General features: G+C 45.5%; 1 protein-coding gene across 8 annotated transcripts in view; it reads right to left on the bottom strand.

Annotated features, from left to right (window-relative positions):
* The window catches only part of LOC307203588 (uncharacterized protein), a 151,077-nt gene that overhangs the window by 431 nt on the left and 131,548 nt on the right, over positions 1 to 19,098 (bottom strand). For 4 of the 8 annotated variants that reach the window (XM_079954463.1, XM_079954465.1, XM_079954469.1 and 1 more), the window contains 11 exons: positions 17,966 to 18,126; positions 16,598 to 16,760; positions 16,108 to 16,277; positions 15,929 to 16,007; positions 14,922 to 15,080; positions 13,130 to 13,459; positions 10,711 to 10,829; positions 8,971 to 9,086; positions 5,658 to 5,787; positions 4,189 to 4,332; positions 3,093 to 3,393 (listed from right to left, as the gene is read on the bottom strand). In XM_079954463.1, the coding sequence (XP_079810589.1) occupies positions 3,205 to 3,393; positions 4,189 to 4,332; positions 5,658 to 5,787; positions 8,971 to 9,086; positions 10,711 to 10,829; positions 13,130 to 13,459; positions 14,922 to 15,080; positions 15,929 to 16,007; positions 16,108 to 16,277; positions 16,598 to 16,760; positions 17,966 to 18,126 (1,760 nt within the window). In that variant the 3' untranslated portion in view covers positions 3,093 to 3,204. Of the gene's footprint in view, positions 1 to 356; positions 521 to 2,505; positions 2,731 to 3,092; positions 3,394 to 4,188; positions 4,333 to 5,657; positions 5,788 to 8,970; positions 9,087 to 10,710; positions 10,830 to 13,129; positions 13,460 to 14,921; positions 15,081 to 15,928; positions 16,008 to 16,107; positions 16,278 to 16,597; positions 16,761 to 17,965; positions 18,127 to 19,098 lie in introns of those variants that run through there. The other 4 variants (XR_013833309.1, XM_079954466.1, XM_079954467.1 and 1 more) reach the window with 4 other exon arrangements.

Genomic DNA, 19,098 nt, shown 5'->3' with positions numbered 1-19,098 from the left:
AAGACCCTGATGTTGGGAAAGATGGAGGGCACAAGGAGAAGGGGATGATAGAGGATGAGATGGTTGGACAGTGTTCTCGAAGCCACAAACATGAGTTTGACCAAACTGCGGGAGGCAGTGGAAGGCAAGAGTGCCTGGCGTGCTCTGGTACATGGGGTCACGAAGAGTCGGACACGACTAAATGACTAAACAACAACAACAACATCTAGTAGTAGTAGTAATAATAATAATAATAATAATAATAATAATAATAATAATAATAATTTATACCCTACCCATCTGACTGGGTTGCCCCAGCCACTCTGGGCAGTTTCCAACATATACAAAGACATCATAAAACATTAAACACTATATACCTTCCCTATAAAGGGCTGCCTTCAAATGTCTTCTAAAGGTTATATAGTTACTTATCTCCTTGGCTCAGAGGTTGCACAACTCCATACTGTCCAGCATTTCTCCAATGAAAATAAGGATGTCTTGCCATACCCTCCAACATCTTGCTGATGAAAATAGGGATATTCTAAGGAAAAGTGAGACATTCTGGGATCAAATCAGAGACCAGGACAGTTTTTGTAAATCTGAGACTGTCTCTGGAAAAGAGAGACACTTGGAGTGTCTGCATTAAAGCATGGGGAACCCACCCAAGGGGACTCACCCAATTAAAGTACAGGATACCCCATTATGCTACTTCGGGTGTCATGTTTCTCAAACATAAAGTGTGTTAGGCCCTCTTAGTTGTAGCAGGAGGCACTGAGGCTGCATCCAGAGGGCAATTTATACTGTTTTCATTTATTTCCTTACCTGATAATTTCCAAATTTCACATGATCTCTTATACAACATAAAAGCCACTTCTGGAAAAATCTAGCAGAAGTTTAGCACTCATTTCCACAGCATTTGCTTCCAGAGGGGGGGAAAAACTGTCTCCAACCCCGGTTACCCAGAAAAGCACGGGAGTTTTTTGTGTGTTGCAATTTCACTTGACCTCTGGGAGGTATTCCAGCACACAGCTCTATTCCCGTCATTGAAAATTTAGTGTGAAAAGGCAGTGTAGCAATAAAAAAGCCACAGTTCCATAACACAATGGGTAATGCAGTGTAAAAGGAATGAACATTAGAATCTGGGATAGAATCTGAGGCGCTAGCATTATAATCAGGCAAAGTAACACAATAATCCCCACATCCGAATGCTCTCCAAGTAGTGTCTGCTTTGTCAGGTGGTTCGGCTGTTATAGATGCTCATAGTGACTATTGTGATACTCGTTACAGGATCAAACAGAATTTATTTTCCCACTGAGAACATGAAGCATGAGGCACAACCACAATCCTGATTCCTCTCACATTTTGAATATTTACATGATGATTTTCAGATAAACTACCTAACAAATATTTCTCAAATGTGGCATTATTATATTTGCATTTTTATCTCCCATGGAAATTAACATTTTTGCTCGACTTTACAACATAATGCACGTATTTTTCAACTGCATCCATCAGATTAGCAGTTATGGATTCTGCAACCTTTCAGATGTCCACCCACTCTTTGGGTGTGTATCAGATTAATTCAGAACTGTCATTTTGTCTCCTTTGAAGACAGAGGTCCTCTGGCTGGGACGGGGCGATATGGGATTGAGGGGGCAACTCCCATCTCTTGCGGGGGTGCAATTAGTGCCAGCATCATCCGTTAAGAGTTTGGGTGTAATCTTCGATACCTCCCTCTCTATGGAGGCGCAGATTACAGCTATAACAAAGGCGGCATTTTTTCATCTCCGCCAAGCTAAGCAGTTGGCTCCTTATCTCTCTCGCCCTGACCTAGTCACTGTGATCCACGCAACGGTCACCTCCAGACTGGATTATTGTAACTCGTTCTATGTGGGGCTACCCTTGAGACTGACCCAGAAACTCCAGCGGGTGCAGAATGCCGTGGCAAGACTCCTTATGGGGTCTTTGCTGCGAGATCACATTCATCCGATACTATACCAGCTGCACTGGCTCCCGGTGGAGTACAGGATCAGGTTTAAGGTGCTGGTTTTAACCTTTAAAGCCCTATACGGCCTAGGATCCTCGTACCTACGGGACCGCCTCTCCTGGTATGTCCCACAGAGGAACTTACGGTCTGCAAATAAAAACATCTTGAAGATCCCAGGCCACAGAGAGGTTAGGCTGGCCTCAACTAGAGCCAGGGCCTTTTCGGCCACGGCTCCAATCTGGTGGAACGCTCTGTCACAAGAGACTAGGGCCCTGCGGGAGTTGACATCTTTCCGCAGGGCCTGCAAGACAGAGCTGTTCCACCAGGCCTTTGGTCAGGGCGCAGCCTGACCCCCCTTCTCTGGCAATCTGCACAGAATTTTGCTTAATGGTTGCCGTCAATTTGATTTTAATTAATTTTTATAATGAAATGTTTTTAGAATCGTTGGATTATTTTGATTGTTGTTAGCTGCCCTGAGCCCAGCTTCGGCTGGGGAGGGCGGGATATAAATAAAATTTTTTATTATTATTATTATTATTATTATTATTATTATTATTATTATTATACTGTAAACAAAACTGCCATTTTTCAAACTTCCTCTCTGTGTGTACACATTCCATACATACCTTCTCTTTCATGCAAAGTCATCTTGAGCCAGAACTAACCACCTTTCCTTCTGTTCATTTTTGACACCTGCAATGACCAAACCCTGTTTTTGGCTTCCCTTCTCCTTTGAAAAAGTTATTGCCTATTTTCATTTGAAACTGGCAAGTACAAAGAAAATCATGTGCACATTGGATTATAACTCTGTAACTGCACAATACTCACATGATATTGCTCACAACACATCAGTAATGCACATCTACTGAGCACTTAAAATTTCCTTCCTAGATACTAACTGGAAAGGAAGGAGCAGTAGCAGGCAAACTGGTGAACTTTTGAAAGTTACAACAAAAGTTGAGAAATCCCCTCACTGCCATTGAAAGCCCCTTCTCTCTGATCCCAAATATTTTAAAAAGAGAAATGATAAGAAGACCCCAGATTGTAATCCACATGCCCTAAAACCATTTGGTATCCAAAACAGTTGCCTCCAATTTGCTACTTGGATTCACCCCTACTGCAATACTTTAGGTCCCAAGAGATTTAGGTATTTAAGTAAAGAGTTGATCACTCCAGCAAGAAATAAACACAGTCGACTAAATGCTCCCTGCTGGTTCAGAGTTTTGGCCAGTCTCCCCTCAGCTGCTGAGCTGACCACCATGATGGATTTTCAGACAATGAGCCAGTTCCGATTCAACGTCTTTGATTTTCTGCGCAATGAGACTTCTCTTGATTCCCAGCAACACACTTTGGTCTCTCTTGGCAGCCCAAGATTCAAGATGTTCCGAGAAGTGCTGTGCTTTCTCCTCAGGAAGACAACTTGCAGACTGTACAATGGGTGGGGAGGAAGGAGAGGAAGTGGGAAACAGGCAGAAGAAAGCCAGTGAGTTGTCCTGAAGCAATTACTGGAATAGTGGTTGAGGAAAGATGCTGTAAACCAGGAGATCTGGGTTCTCATTACTCTGGTGCTACTCAAGAAGAGCAAACCAGACTGTGTGGCCTCCTTCCTCCAGTTCTGATGCCTTACAAAGCACTTGCTTCAAGTTTGTGACTGAAGAGTGTTCAATGAAGGCAAGCCAACCTTCAACCAACTGGATGCCCTCCAGATGTTTTGGATATGCTGGCTGGAGGCTGATGGCGGTGGTAGTCCAAAACATCTGCCGTGGAACATCTGGTGGGGAAGGCTGATGTAAACAGATTATCTAGTAGATGTTGAGTGAGGAACTTCATCATAGAATGAGTGAGATCTGTCTGCCCAGCCTCACTCTCTTGGGCACTAACTTACAATTTCCTGGTTTTTGTCCACCACATGCCCCAGAGTGTTTCAATAAATGTTCCTTTGCATTGCCATTTTTATCATTGTAGACATAGGGATCCATGCAGCAAGCACACTTGTCATATGATGTGTGTGAAGTGAGTTTGAAAGAGGGATGCGAAATTACTATTCCCTAGTTCATTCCTAGTCTTAAACCCAATGCCCAGCCTTATGGGGCTGTTGTGTAGATGTTGGGTTGTTGAGCACTTTGCATACAAGGAGCACTGTCAAGGCATATTCACCTGCATTTAAAATAATAGTCATTTGCATCACTGCCCCCTGCAATGAAATTGTGGTATGCACATACTGCAAATGAGGGTGACTCCTCTTGTGCTCTGAGTTCGCGGTCCAGATGTTCCTCTTCTTCTTGGATTGTTAAGGCCTGCAATGTCAGCTGGAAGAAGCCCTCATTCAAGCCATCCAGCATCTCCTCCAGCTCTTCAATCTTCACCTAGAAAATGGAAACCATTAAGAAGAAGGAGGCCAAATGCAAGCGAGGACACAGCTGCTTTTGGAACAGTTGTGTAGAAGAGAGACTTTCATCATTTGCAGAAGGTCATTTCTTACTGCTAAAAAGGCAAGAGTAGCCCTTCTGAAAAGGACACAAGAGCCCTACCCTCTAATGCACTTGGGCATGCCACACAGATGCCCAAATTGCACATCATTGGTAGATCCATGGATGGAACTGACCTATGCTTCCCTCCCCGCATCATGTCTCTTTGATAACATGTTGATGTTATCCACAATGCTGTTAAACCACAATGCTGTGTCATTGCAATAGCCTTATCCTGTCCTCAGTGAGTGACAGTCTATGAAACATGAAGGGTATTGTATCATATTATATAGCAGGGTGGGGAACTGGATCTGACCAGCAGGCTGGATCTTGACCCCCCCCCCCAACACCATGGGCTGTTTCCATTCAGTGGTCAGATCTGCCCATGAGTCAACAACCTATTTCACACACATTATGTCAAGTGAAGCATTTTCTTTTGCCTGAATGATCTGAAATCAAACCATGCAGGCAAAAAGAGGTTCCATGGGTACTCTGGTCGGCTGATGGGAGGCTCCTGCAAAACCCACTTCCACAAGGAGCCTTTGCCTGCCCTCCACCTGATGAGATCGGTATAGTCTGGGTAGGCATGGCTTGGGGAAGACAGCAAACCAGAACCACTGCTAGGCTATATTAGGCCTGCAGAAAGGAGGTTCTCCACAGCTTTCACAAGTACACAACAGAGACATGGGCCAGTGTCACCCATGTATCTCCCTTAATAGGTAGTCTGGGGTCCAGAGCCTTCCAGTCTTGGAATAACAGCTCATCTAGAACCAGGGGTCATTTTGCCCATCCTTTTACCTTTTGGCAAGCCCATTATTGTTTTGCTCAGAATGGCCAAGTGCCAGTCATCGTATAAATAACCCCTTCCCACCCTATCTGCATAAGGGGGGTATGAAAAGGCAGCCACCAGAAAACAACACATTTCCATAAAAAGGGTCTGCACATCAGAGAAAGACTCTTCTAGAACTGGAAGGGTCTTCTTCCACTGGTGGATGGTGGACAAGCCTGATTTACATGGCCCCACCTACTAGAGCAAGTAGGAGGTGCAATGGGACAACTCATACTCCTTTCCACTGTAGAAAAATGATATTGACACAGCAGACATAAACAAGTCTTGCAAGGGGCTGAACTAGATGACCCTTCAGATCCCTTCCAACCCTACAATTCTATTATTCTAAGTTACAGGAGGTTGAGCCAAGTTGATTTAAGGTCAAGTGAGCTACCTGAAGGTCAGAGGAATCTCCTGCCCAAGTCTTCCTCTCACTGCTGTGTGCTCTTTCCTCAAGTTGCCCTGAAGTTTCCATTATATTTTGAAGCTCTGCTTGCAGCAGGAAACTTCTGTAATCTTGCAATCTGAGACACACAGGAAGAGAGGGGGAAAAAGGAAAGTAGGATTTTCTGTGTGTTGCACCTGCCTGCATCCAGAGGGCTAGCATTAAGCTCTCTGTCCATGCTTTGAAATGATGGAAAGAGGAGAGAAAAGAATTGACCTGGTTAGAGAGCCCTCCTGGAGCAAGGCATCCATTAGGTTCCCAATATCATCTATTGTGGCTCATTCCTTTATCGGAGGGAAGAACCACATGACGGAGAGGGTTATATTAAACCAGTGCTGTACTCCCAGACCAAATTGAGTTAGGGGTGGAGTGCAACTGCTACTAACTCATTCAAAAATTGAGAGATTCTACACTTGCTACTACATCAGAGCTATTTGCAGGATGGGCCTGTTTAGAAAGTGAACAATCTGGTTCCAGAGAATCTAGCTTGCCTGAAATGGCTGCTTTGCTTCAGAAGGTTATTGAGCCATTGCAGACATCCTGGTGGCCTAAATCAATCACTGAGGCAATGGAGGACGCTGTCTCACTGGAGCCAGTGGACCTTCAGCTAAAGCTGAATGTTTGAAGATTCAGGTCAGATTTTTTAAAAAAGCACTTTTTCACACAGTCCATAGTTAAACTATGGAAGTCACTCCCATAAGAGGCAGTGATGGCCACCAGCAAAACAGGCCTGGACAAATTCATGGAGAAGACCATCCATGGCTACTAGCCATGATGGTTGGATACATTAATGCATCTGAATACCAGTTGCTGGAGATCGCAGGAAGGGAGAGGGCTCTTGGGCTCAAGTCCTGCCTGCAGCTTTCCCACAGGCTTCTGGTTGGCCACTGTGAGAAGAGGACGCTGGACTAGATGGGCCACTGGCCTGATCCAGCAGAGCCCTTATGTTCTTATGATGTGTGTTGGGCCTGGAACACCCTAAGGAGATTCCTTTACCCATGGAGGTTTTGTTAGACATCACCTTCCTCCTACCTTGTCCACATTTTCCCACTGCATGGCTATTTCTGACTGCTTCTGCCTTCTAAAGAATAGGAAAAATGCTACATGTGTCCAATCTGACCAACCCACAGATGGATGAGGAAGAAAAAAAACCTGTCCCCAGTTTAGTTTTGATGGAGCTCAGTCAGCACCCAGCTGCTCCAAGCTAAGCAGAACCAGAACTGGAGGCCAGTTATACCTCCAACTGCCAAGCATGAAAATTCTAATACTAATTTGCATACAGCTGACTTGTTGCTGACAGGTCGGCAGGTGCAGGCTGCACAGAGCAATGAGGTCATAACAAGATCGGCCAATGTGGAGTGTTTTCAATTTACACCATTGGGCCAGCAAAAAACGTAAGAGCATGTTTTCTTAGAAACTCTTTCAGCCACAACATCGTCTCTTAATCCTCTATCTATTGAGGACATAATTGATGCATAATTGAAGACTGAGAATAATTTCTGAGAACTATGAGATATCCCCGTGGAAAAGAATGGATGTTGCACAACTGCACTGCTGGGTTGATTGCCTGTATTTGGTATCAGGATATTACCCAAGGGCAGAGTCTGATTCATTGCTTGTAAGGGAAGATGAGATCCTGTAGATAAATGAATGAACGGTTTTTGAAAGGCATTTTACTGCAGGGATATCGCCCTACATAGCTCCAGTTATCTAAGCGATTCTTCTGAGCAAGCTTATGTTGCATATGGTATGTGCCTCTGGCATCATACTTATTTATTTACACAGACAATCCTCAGATGTTGTCTATTGCAATTCTGTACTCCCAGAAGCTGCTTCAAAAAATGCAGGACAGGGCTGCTGGCAGGCTGGTCCTGGGTCCTTATAGCATGGGACTGGCCCACCCATGAGGCAATATGTGATGAGACCATGTTGAGTGGCAGGATCCAGAGGGGCAGCAGAGCATTGCCTGCTGATGTTGCCAGAAGTAAGATCTGGCTTCTCTTCAGTAGCACCTCCAATGGTGCCTCTACAGCAGCTTCTTGTTGAATTAGAGACAGTACTGATCTCCTCCTATCCCTAGGGAGGAAATGGGCAGGGGCTGCCCTTTCGGGTCTCCTAGGATCTGCACCTATCCAGCATGATTCAGAGAGAGCCCTGTGACAGCCTTTGTTTCCCACTTCAACCACCAGGTGAAGTTGATTTGATTCCCCTACTTTCCCAGTGTAGATCTTTATCCCCCCCACGCCCATTCTTGATGTATATCTTCTTGATGTATATCTTCATTCACCCCTTCTTCCCTAGTGTGTGTGTGTGGGGGGGGGGGTTGCACCATTTTGTGGTTTGCCACAGGTGCCGAAATATCTTGCCCCAGTCTTGTTACTGCATCACAGCAAACACTGTTTCCAAAGTAAAATAAATGATAAACTCTTGCCTTTGCAATTTGAGACTCTTTGTCTGGCCCTCCAATGCACTTGCTGCCTGTGCCTGCCAGGATCTGACCCAAGCCTGATCCTGTCAGCTTACCACTTGGATCCCTCTAGCCAATATTTCTACAACTAGGAAAGGAGAAGATGGCTGCACACATACACCATACATTTAAAGTGTGTTTTCCACTCCCAAAAGAATCCTGGGAACAGTTTATCCAGGATTCTTTCTGGGGGAGGCAGAGAAGGTGCATGGTGTATATGCAGCTGATACCCTTATTCACTGACTCTGCCTGGCACATAGAAAACTATAGTGGTGGTAAGGTTTCTTTCGGACACAAATCTACAAGCATGGAGTCAACTAATGGACATTGACAGATGCCTCCTTTTTCCAAGAGTCTTCTGTTCCTTGTCAGTAGCCCAGTTATCAAGAAATGGGGCTCCCACTATTAGCAGTTTACTCCACACAAACCCTTCCTTGAAGGAGATGTCAATAGAATTATCTGAGCTCAGTGACTGTTCTCAGAATTATCTCTAAGCTCAGTAATTGTTATCAGTGATGTAAATGAAAAACAGGACCATTTTCAGATAATATATATGTACCGATATTAAATACACAGACAAAATTCATTACAAAGGGCTAGCTTCCTCTATTTCGGTGAGATAGGGAAGAAGGAATTGGAACATTATATAAGCTAAATAATCAATTGTGCAACTGAAAAATGCCCTTGTTATTGGAATATATGCACTAATATTGCAACACAGCAATATGACACGAGTACAATTATTTGTCTGTCACAATCTTGGATTACTTATCTAGTGAAACCAACATCAGCTACCTTTCCCGTGGGTGTTGCTCAAGGAAACGAGAGTCAGGCAACATTCGGAGACTCAGCAGTTCTTCAAAAATCGACCGAGCAGCTAAACAAACAGGCGAGCAATTTTTCATCGGATTCTGAAAGAATCAGCACAGAAGGCAGAACTTTTAGAGGTCCTAATCAAAGGGTCTATTCATCAGAAATATCGAGCGCCCAAGATTTTGCTGACATCGTGGGATTATTTTTTTATTTTTATTTGCATCCAGCTGCTTTGAAATTCAGGCTTTTGGGTTTTTCTTTTCACAACCCAAAAGCTGGGGGTTGAAAACAAAAGAACAGAAAGCATACACAGAAGTTAAAAACTTCCAACTCACATTCTGCAGCCTTTTTCTGTAATTTAATACTTCTAACTTTTATTTCTGATTGTAGTAATAGGTAGGGATGCCTGAGAAATTAGATTCTGTGAATCCTGATCTGAATTATTATGTGTTGTTGTTGTTGTTGTTGTTGTTGTTGTTGTTGTTGTTGTTGTTGTTGTTACATTATATCCCACTTTTCATCTAAGGAGAGCAAGGTGACGGGTACAATTTTCTCTTTCTCAATTTCATCCTCTAAACAACCCTGGGAGGTAGGTTAGGCTGAGAGATGGCGACATGTTCAAGATCACCCAGTGTGATCTTGGAGATTTGAACTTTGGTCTCCCAAGTCTTAGTCCAGCAATATACTGTAACCATTACACCACACTGGATCAATTGGCCTGATTCTAAAACTTCTATTCAGGGGTCAGCAAACCTTTTCAGCAGGGGGCTGGTCCACTGTCCCTCAGACCTTGTGGGGGGCCGGACTATATTTTTTGGGGAAAATGAACGAATTCCTATGCCCCACAAATAACCCAGAGGTGCATTTTAAATAAAAGCACACATTCTACTCATGTAAAAACACACTGATTCCCAGACCATCTGTGGGCCGGATTTAAAAGGCAATTGGGCCGGATCCGGCCCATGGGCCTTAGTTTGCCTACCCATGTCCTATATCATGTACAGTGGTACCTCGGGTTACATACGCTTCAGGTTACAGACTCTGCTAACCCAGAAATATTACCTCGGGTTAAGAACTTTGCTTCAGGATGAGAACAGAAATTGTGCACCGGCGGTGCAGCGGCAGTGGGAGGACCCATTGGCTAAAGTGGTGCTTCAGGTTAAGAACAGTTTCAGGTTAAGAACGGACCTCCAGAACGAATTAAGTACATAACCAGAGGTACCACTGTAATGGATAGGAATTCGGGGATAGAGAAAAGAAACTACCTCTTTGTGCAGCGCTTAGTTCAACAATGGAACTCACTCCTATATGGGACAGTGAAGGCCACCCACATGAATGGTTTTAAAAGAGGATTGGGCAAATCTATGCAGGACAATGGCTATTAGGCATGATGGCCATACTGCACCTCCACAGTCAAAGGCAGTAATCCTTCTGCCTACCAGTTGAGGGCTCTTGTGCTTAGGCCCTGCTTGAGGGTTTCCCACAGGCATAGAGTTGGCCACTGTGAGAACAGGATGATAGACTCATTGGCACAATCCAGCAGGTTCTCCTCATGTGCTTATGAATTCAACTATCCTTCCGATTTTGTGCTTCTCTGAATTTGGCAAGATCATTTGCAGCTCATGCTCCAGAACCATTTTAGAAAGTGCCATTTACAATTTAGAGCCACATTTGTAGTGCTACAGCATGCACATCTGGCCGGAACACCTGAAAACTTATTACCTTCCCTGCTGTCTCTTCTGCTCCCCAAGAACACTGGAAAAAGGCATCAGCTAGGGCAGCCACTGCTGTGTTGAGCTCTTTCCAAAAGCCAACGTTTGGAGGAATAGCTTCCTTAGAGCCTGGGAGAAAGATAAAAAGACCGATCTGTGTCATCAGAATTCTTTGAATCCTCCAGATGTAGCCTCACTCAATGTGGAAGCCCCTTTCCATTAGACACTCCCATCTGGAGATTCAGAGTTTTGTTCAGTTCACTGTCCCTTGCCACAATATTACACCTTTCTGCATGCAACCATCCAGGCCAGATGAGATGTAGTTCAGGAGAGCCAAGCTCCAGACAGATTTTTTTTAAGCTAGCTAAAGTTTGAACCACAATTTTGTCCAATTACTCATAGCAGTCAAGCGATGAGACTGTTTTGAAGATTCAGTAAGCTAAACCCATCTTCAGCTCGCCCTTTTGGAAGCCTGTCTGCATTATTAGGCAGGGCTTGTGTGATGCAGATTTAGAAATAGGCAAAACCTTCAGCAGAGCATCTCATAAGCCAGGAACCCACACCTCCATTGTGCTATTGTTAGCATAAGGCACAAACAAGGAAGAGGCCAGACTCTCTCCTGTAATATGCTCTGCAGATCTAGTTCTTGGAGCTGATGTTTCTCTGCTTTCCTCTGCCATGATCTTGCGCAATGAAAGGTTAAGGAAGGAAGTGAAGAGACAAAAAAGATCTGCAAAAGGTCTTTTTGTCCTTGCTTACAATATTACCCAAACAGCAGAAGAAGACCGAGAAAGGTAGAACATTATTGGGGAAACTATCACAATGAAACCAGGGACGCAGGTGGCGCTGTGGGTTAAAGCCTCAGCGCCTAGGGCTTGCCGATCGAAAGGTCAGCGGTTCGAATCCCTGCGGTGGGGTGCGCTCCCGCTGCTCGGTCCCAGCGCCTGCCAACCTAGCAGTTCGAAAGCACCTCCGGGTGCAAGTAGATAAATAGGGACCGCTTACCAGCGGGAAGGTAAACGGCGTTTCCGTGTGCGGCTCTGGCTCTGGCTCTGGCTCTGGCCAGAGCAGCGATGTCACGCTGGCCACGTGACCCGGAAGTGTCTCCAGACAGCGCTGGCCCCTGGCCTCTTAAGTGAGATGGGCACACAACACCAGAGTCTGTCAAGACTGGCCCGTACGGGCAGGGATACCTTTACCTTTACCTTTATCACAATGAAGGAAGTGTTGTGACAAATACCTGCTACACAAACAGGATAAAAAAAAAATTCCCTGCACCCAATTATGCGGAAAGGATATCATTAGATCACAGGGTGTAGCAGCCTTCTTTGCATTTGACATGGCAATTGTCAGAATTTCATCATTATATTCCAGGCATTCAAATCAGCCTTCAGTACTATGAAGTACATGCTTTTGCATGCAGAAGATCCCTGTTTCACTCCATGACATATCTACAGTTAAAGGAGACCTGGTATCCTTTAGCTGTAGATATCATGGAGGGAACAAGGGACCATGTGAAAAAATACAAACACTGGGGATTGTTGGGAAAAATGGCAGCCCCATGTCAAGTTCTACCTCCCCTTGAATAATGTCTGAACATCTTGGCAATACATAGAATCACACTCAGAAAGGACTCTGAAGGTCATCTAGTCCAACCCCTGCAATGCAGGAATCTCAACTAAAGAATCCATGACAGATGGCCATCCAACCTCTGCTTATAAACCTCTAAGGAAGGAGAGTCCACAACCTCCTGAAGGAGACCATTCATTTCTTTCACTCCTATTTTTTATCATTGGGTAGAGGGGACAGAGAAATCCACATCAGAATGACATTAGGACAGGCAGTAGTAATACTAATACTAATACTAATACTAATACTAATACTAATACTAATACTAATACTAATAATAATAATAATAATAATAATAATTCATTATTATGGTCAAAGACCAGTTCAAGAGGACAGGCAGTAAATAATTGAATTAGATCATGGGTAGGCAAACTAAGGCCTGGGGGCCGGATCCAGCCCAATCGCCTTCTTAATCCGGCCCGTAGACGGTCCGGGAATCAGTATGTTTTTACATGAGTAGAATGTGTCCTTTTATTTAAAATGCATCTCTGGGTTATTTGTGGGGCATAGGAACTCATTCATTATTTTTTTCCAAAATATAGTCCGCCCCCCCCCCCCCAAGGTCTGAGGGACAGTGGACCGGCCCACTGCTGAAAAAGTTTGCTGACCCCTGATCTAGATGTTTCAGAGCATGAATGTTGGCACAAGGCTGTCATTTTCATTGCACTGCTAAATTCTGCCACCAGGTGGCAAGTATATATATAAAAAAGAACATGTCTGGCACTTTTGAATGCCTCTGTCAGTCAGAGTTGACAGTGCTGGGTTGGATGGTCTGACAGCTTCCTTCCACCTAACTATACCTGCTTTGATGTGTGCCATGGCATTCAGCAGCACCGTCACAAAACCCCCAGCACTCTCCAGGTGTGATGAAAGTATATACAGGAACCTGTTGGTGGCATCATAGTAGGAATCTCTGGCAAACTGAACCTCCGTAGGGCCTTGCTTGGGTACTGCTTGAGCCAAGAGGAGAACCAGCGCTGGCAAAGAGAAGGCTCTTCCCAGAAGGCGTGTGACAGTGCAGGCAAAGCGGTAAACCACAAAATGGCGAGGTGAAAGGCTGGTGAGATCAGTGGGGACCACAGCATCAACAGAAGGTCCTGAAGAAAGGCAGCCATTATCTATGTTTTCTCCTGGAAAAAGGGGACAGAACAATGGAAAGTTGGCACTGAAAGTCATTCTATAGTCAAGGACAGTGTTTCCCAAACTTGGGTCTCCAGCTGTTTTTGGACTACAACTCCCATCATTCCTAGCTATCAAGACCAGTGGTCAGGGATGATGGGAACTGTAGTCCAAAAGCAGCTGGGCAACCAGGTTTGGGAAACATGGGTCTAGGATCATGGATGAGGAACCTTTGGCCCTCCTGATGTTGCTGAACTACAGCTCCCATCAGTCCTAGCAAGAAGGCCGATGGTTAGGGATGATGGGAGTTTTAGTTCAGCAACATCTGCAGAGCCAAAGGTCCTCAAGTCTAAAAATAGCATTATTCTGAAAGTATGAAATTGTTCTTTATTTCTGGATTACCTCAGTCCCTAAAATAGCCTTATCCCTGTATTTGTGAGATGAATAGGGATGTTTGTAAAATGAATAGGGATGTTTCAGGAGTTAGGTTTTTCTTAAATGGTATATTTAGAAACATATATATCTCTGACAATGAAGGCAGAGCATTGCCATCATGGCTAGCAGCCACTGACAGCCTTATCCTCCATGAATTTGTGTAATCTTCTTTTAAAGCCATCCAAAGTTGCTGGCCATCACTGCTTCCTATGGGAGAGAGTGCCGTGTTCATTTATCTGTCCTGGGAGCTTTCGAAGTTCAGCTTCACTGGACGTCCACAAGCTCTAGCATTATGAGAAAGGAAGACAAGCTTTTCTCTATCCACTATCTCTGTGCCATGCATAATTTTATGGCTCCTATCACATCCGCTTCTTAATCACTTTAAACCAAAAAGTCCCAGATAGCATCTTAAGGGTTAGCTGCCAGAGACAGTCAGATATAATATTAACAGCCGCCAGCGTGCACATGAGATTTGCTTCCCGTCCCCCCACACGTTTCCTGCTTAAACCCCCATAGGTAAAGGTAAAGGGACCCCTGACCATTAGGTCCAGTCATGGCCGACTCTGGGGTTGCAGCGCTCATCTCACTTTACTGGCCGAGGGAGACGGCGTATAGCTTCCGGGTCATGTGGCCAGCACAACTAAGCTGCTTCTGGTGAACCAGAGCAGCGCACGGAAACGCCATTTACCTTCCCGCCAGAGTGGTACCTATTTATCTACTTGCACTTTGACGTGCTTCCGAACTGCTAGGTTGGCAGGAGCAGGAACTGAACAATGGGAGCTCACCCCGTCGTGGGGATTCAAACCACCGACCTTCTGATCGGCAAGTCCTAGGCTCTGGGGTTTAACCCACAATGCCACCCGCATCCTTTTTAAACCCTGGAGATTTAAAGATGGAATGAAGCAAAGGGGAGGAATCACCAAATCACTTCAATGATTTGCATGTGTTTCTATGCATCATTCCCACATCCTCTCTGAGGCAATCCCAAGAAACACAGGGATGAAGGGTATCAGAAGATGCAGGAATCAGCTCTATCACCTGGAGAAGGAGGCGAGTGTGGGGGCTGCTGGGATGTCTCCAAAAACTGCTTGATCTCGCCCAGGGTCTTGGCAAGGGGGGACGTCGCCATCAGGGCCTCTACTTCCAGCTCACTTACGCAAGCAAGCATGCTGCTTTTGCGAGGCTGCAGGTCCAACCCTGACAAATACAGACAAGGCATATATCAGCTGAAGGTGCTGCTTGTAGACTCAGAGAGACAAGGATGAGGATGATGACTTCATGCAGATTACTAAATTCATGCAGCGGGGAGGGGCTGTTATGTAACATACTGTCACAAGGGTCACTTGCATGGCCTGAAAAAATGACCTGTACATAACTGATGCTCTGAAGCTTGCAGACCGCATGCGGCTTATGTTTCCATCTAGTGGCAGCTCAGGAGAACTGCACCTCCCAACAACCGCAGACAGGGAGAAACTAGACGGGCAATTAGGATTTCCTGTGGTTTTGTGTGTATTATTTTAAACTAAGCCACTGCTCTCAAGATTCTGCACGCTTTGAAAAGCGGTGTTTTCAGAAAGATTGTTAACCATTTCCTCTCTTACCCTGATCTAATTGCCCCTTCCTGCTGTTAACACATGCACTTGTTTTGTTCTCTGAAGCCAACAGCAGCTTCGGAGGAGCTTCAGCAGGGAAAGGGTATGGATGTTTAGGATACCAGATTCAAGTGCCGATGTTTGCAAGAGTCCTTTGTGTCTGCAATTTTCACAGGAAGGGGGGGTGGGAATCACTTTTCAGGGGAGCAAACGAGAGTCCCACCCAGCCACGCAAATTGCATGTGTGCACTGGGGTCATCGTGTGTACCTGGGAATGGACAGATATGTCAGTGGATTGGGTATGTGGATTAGAGAAAGGAGGTGGGATGGCTCTATCGACTTTTGTTTCAGGCCACAAACACATTACCCCAAAGGGAATGTAGCCCTCAAGGGAAGTGGGAGGTTCTCCTTCCCTGTTTTATAGCCAGGTAAAAAGGCTGCACACATCCTTACCTTGGTCTTCACAGCCACGAGAGCTAAGTGAGGCCCGTTTCCCACCAGAGAGCACACGCTGTGTCAGGGAGCTAGTACCCTACACAGGAAATAATGTTCAAATATCACAGGAATGAGAGACAGAGATAGAGATAGAGAGAGAGAGAGAGAGAGTGCCAAAGGGAGACCTTCATTCTTACCGGGCATCTTTGCTGAGTTCCAGCTTGCTCTCGGATAGCCAGGCCAGATCCACTAGCCCCATTGTGCCCCTGTGCCCCTTCTGGCTTCACTGTCACCTTCCCAAAATGGATTTTTCGCAGCAAAATCCCCAGGACTTTCATTAGCTCTGTTGCCTCCTGCCACTCAGAACCTAAAAGAATTCAGCAAGGCATTAATCAGTTAATACGGCTTCCTTAACAGCCTGTAAGCAGCTGTTTTCATGCCTCTTGGAGATTTGCTCATGAACACAGCTACATTCGGAGCAAAGAAGCAAGCTCCATGGGTCACCACAAGTGTCACAGTGAAATATCCGTAAGAAAAGAGAACATTAAAAGGTACAAAGGAGAATTTTAAAAATGAAAAACACACCGTTATTTGCTTTCACATTTTGGTCAGTTCTAATGGGTGCCTGGCACTTGTAGAAAATCCCTTTTTAAAAAAATGGCAGGGAAGTGTTCCCAGCTCTCTCACCTGAGTAGCCCTTTGCTTGCAAGACTCCAGAAAGCTTGATGGAGGAGCTCTCACTTTCTTGGGTCTCCTTGGCTGAACTGAAGGTGACCTGGGCTCTATCCCTGGCGACTGTGGACCTTTCCATGCCCTTCAATGCATCCATATCCAGTGTCTGTACCAGATCCTACAAACAGAGATCAACAGCCTTAATGCTTTACTGATGTCTCAGATTTTATGACCTCGTCAAATTGCTTTTGCCTTCACTGGGGAACATTACATTGCTTAGGAAAATAGGAAGCTGCCTTATGGAAAGGTCAGACTATTGCCCATCAAACTTTTGAGTGACAGGGGCTTTCTAGGGTCTGAGGCAGAGAGAATGGCACTGGGCCCTGTAAACCAGGGATAAAGAACTTCAGTCCTTTTTTTGCCAGGGGTGCGTGGCAAAAGTGGCCCTCCACTCCTCTCTATCTGGCCCTCGGGACTCTCCCCACACCACACCCCTTCCCAGCCAGCCACACCCTCTCTCCATAGGCCACACCCTTCAGGGGCCCTGCTTCATTTGTTGCTCCACCCACTTTATCTCTGGTTCTGCCAGCCACTGCATGTGGCCCCCAGAAAGTGGCCCAGAAGAGACTGCTACCTTTGGATTGAAAAAGGTTCACCAGTCCTGCTACAAACATTTCCTAGTGAGCTGCTCTGGAAATCTGAATCACTCATCTCCTTAACCAAGACTTTCCCTTGGTATGTCTCACCAAGCCTCACACCAGACCTACCCTGTCTCACCTCAGTAATCCAGTCTGCTGTTTTCCCCTGCCAGCCCATTCACGACTATGCCGCCTGTTCCTGGCCCACAAGCCCATTGCCACATGCCAGGGCCCAGATTTCATGGTGGCCTGTTTCAAGCCAGACCCCAGGCCTGACAGTCCCCTAATTCCCCATGCAGCCATCAGGGGGGCGCCTCCTTTCAGCTTCAAGCTTATTGTAATTTAGCCACATCAATGGCGCTTGTAGGTGTGCATTAATATATGCTAGGGCAGAAACATTTAATGAGGGCCAGGGATCTAAAACCTGCCAATGTTGAAGGACCTTGCCTGAGCAGACAGACTCAGGGGCAACACCTCTTTGTTGCCCAGAAGTGTGAAATTTATTGCTATATTCTGCCCCAGTGGAGTTTTGGTACCTACATCTAGAATGGCCACCACCATGTGATTGGTCAAGAGTCATGATCTAGCTAATCTGGTCCATAGATGGGCAGGTGCATTATACCGGTACCTATTAGTAACCCATTCAGGGGAGTGCAGTGCTCCAGTTCGTTGGAAATAAAGTGGGGTCAAAAGCAAATGAGCAAATATATTTCTACACATATGCTTCCCTCCTCACAGCACTGACCAAAAGACTCTGGATTTTCTGGCTGATGCCTCGGTAGAAGGCCAGGACATCTGCCCGGTGTTTTGCTAGCTGCGATGCCAAGTGAAGGTTCTGGTCCTCCAGCTTGTCATACAAAGTGCGGACGCTGAAATCTTCCAGGTCTTTTGTTGCAAACTGGTCGCCTGAAACAAAGGCAGCTTATCCATTTAATTGACTAAGACCTTCGGTATAAAGGAAAAAAAGCTTTGCAGTCCTTATATTGATTTATTTCTTTGTGGTGGGAAGGGAGAAAAAGAAGCTCAGAAATGGAGGGGCTCTTCTGGTAACTCTCCCTTCTTATCTTGTCTTCAAAAATGGCATGGGATGAATGGTTGGGACAGAAGAATCCAGGTTCAAATGCATGCTCAGCCACATAGCTTGCTGGATATACTGGAACAATCTCTCTCCCCCCCCCCCCCCTTCTCTCTCAGTCTAAACTACTGCACAGGATTTCTGTGGTGAAACAACAACAACTGGATAGACTCCATGAAAAACCATCCTGATAAGAACATAGGGAAAACTCAGTTGGATCTGTACAAAGGCCCATTGAGTCCAGCTTCCTGTTCTTACAGCTCCTACCCAGATGCCTATAGGAAGACAAGAAATAGGATCTGGGTGCAACCACCACCGGAATTCCCACTTGTGGTTCCCAGCCAGTGGTATTTAGAGGCCTCCTGCCTCTGGCAGTGGAAGCAGAGCAGCCATTGATCACTTTATCTTGACCTTGGGATATGATCTTGCCAGCCTGTCTCACCTGATGCTGAATCTTGTTCCATTCCAGCCCCAGGTGAAGACCTTTTTGAATCCCTTGAAGATCCTCCCTAGAAGTTGGGGACTGCACACAAATGTGTTCAGACATCCTTTCCCAAACTGGTGTCCTCCAGATGTTGCTTGACTACAACTCCCATCAGTCTGAGCAAGCATTGGCCTATATGGTTTTGCATGTACAAAACCATCTGAAAGGCACCAAGTTGGGGAAGGCCATGTGAAAAAGAGAGTGTGTGACACATCATTGAATGAGAATGAATAGAAGTGGGAACAAGCTTAACCCCCATAGAGCTGTTTTAGGGTTTCCGTTTACCCCCTCCTTTTAAGGTTTTCCCTGCTAAACATTT

The sequence above is a fragment of the Podarcis cretensis genome (assembly GCF_951804945.1).
Source record: "Podarcis cretensis genome assembly, chromosome: 15".
NCBI lineage: Eukaryota > Metazoa > Chordata > Lepidosauria > Squamata > Lacertidae > Podarcis > Podarcis cretensis.
This window is presented reverse-complemented; position numbering and strand designations above follow the sequence as displayed.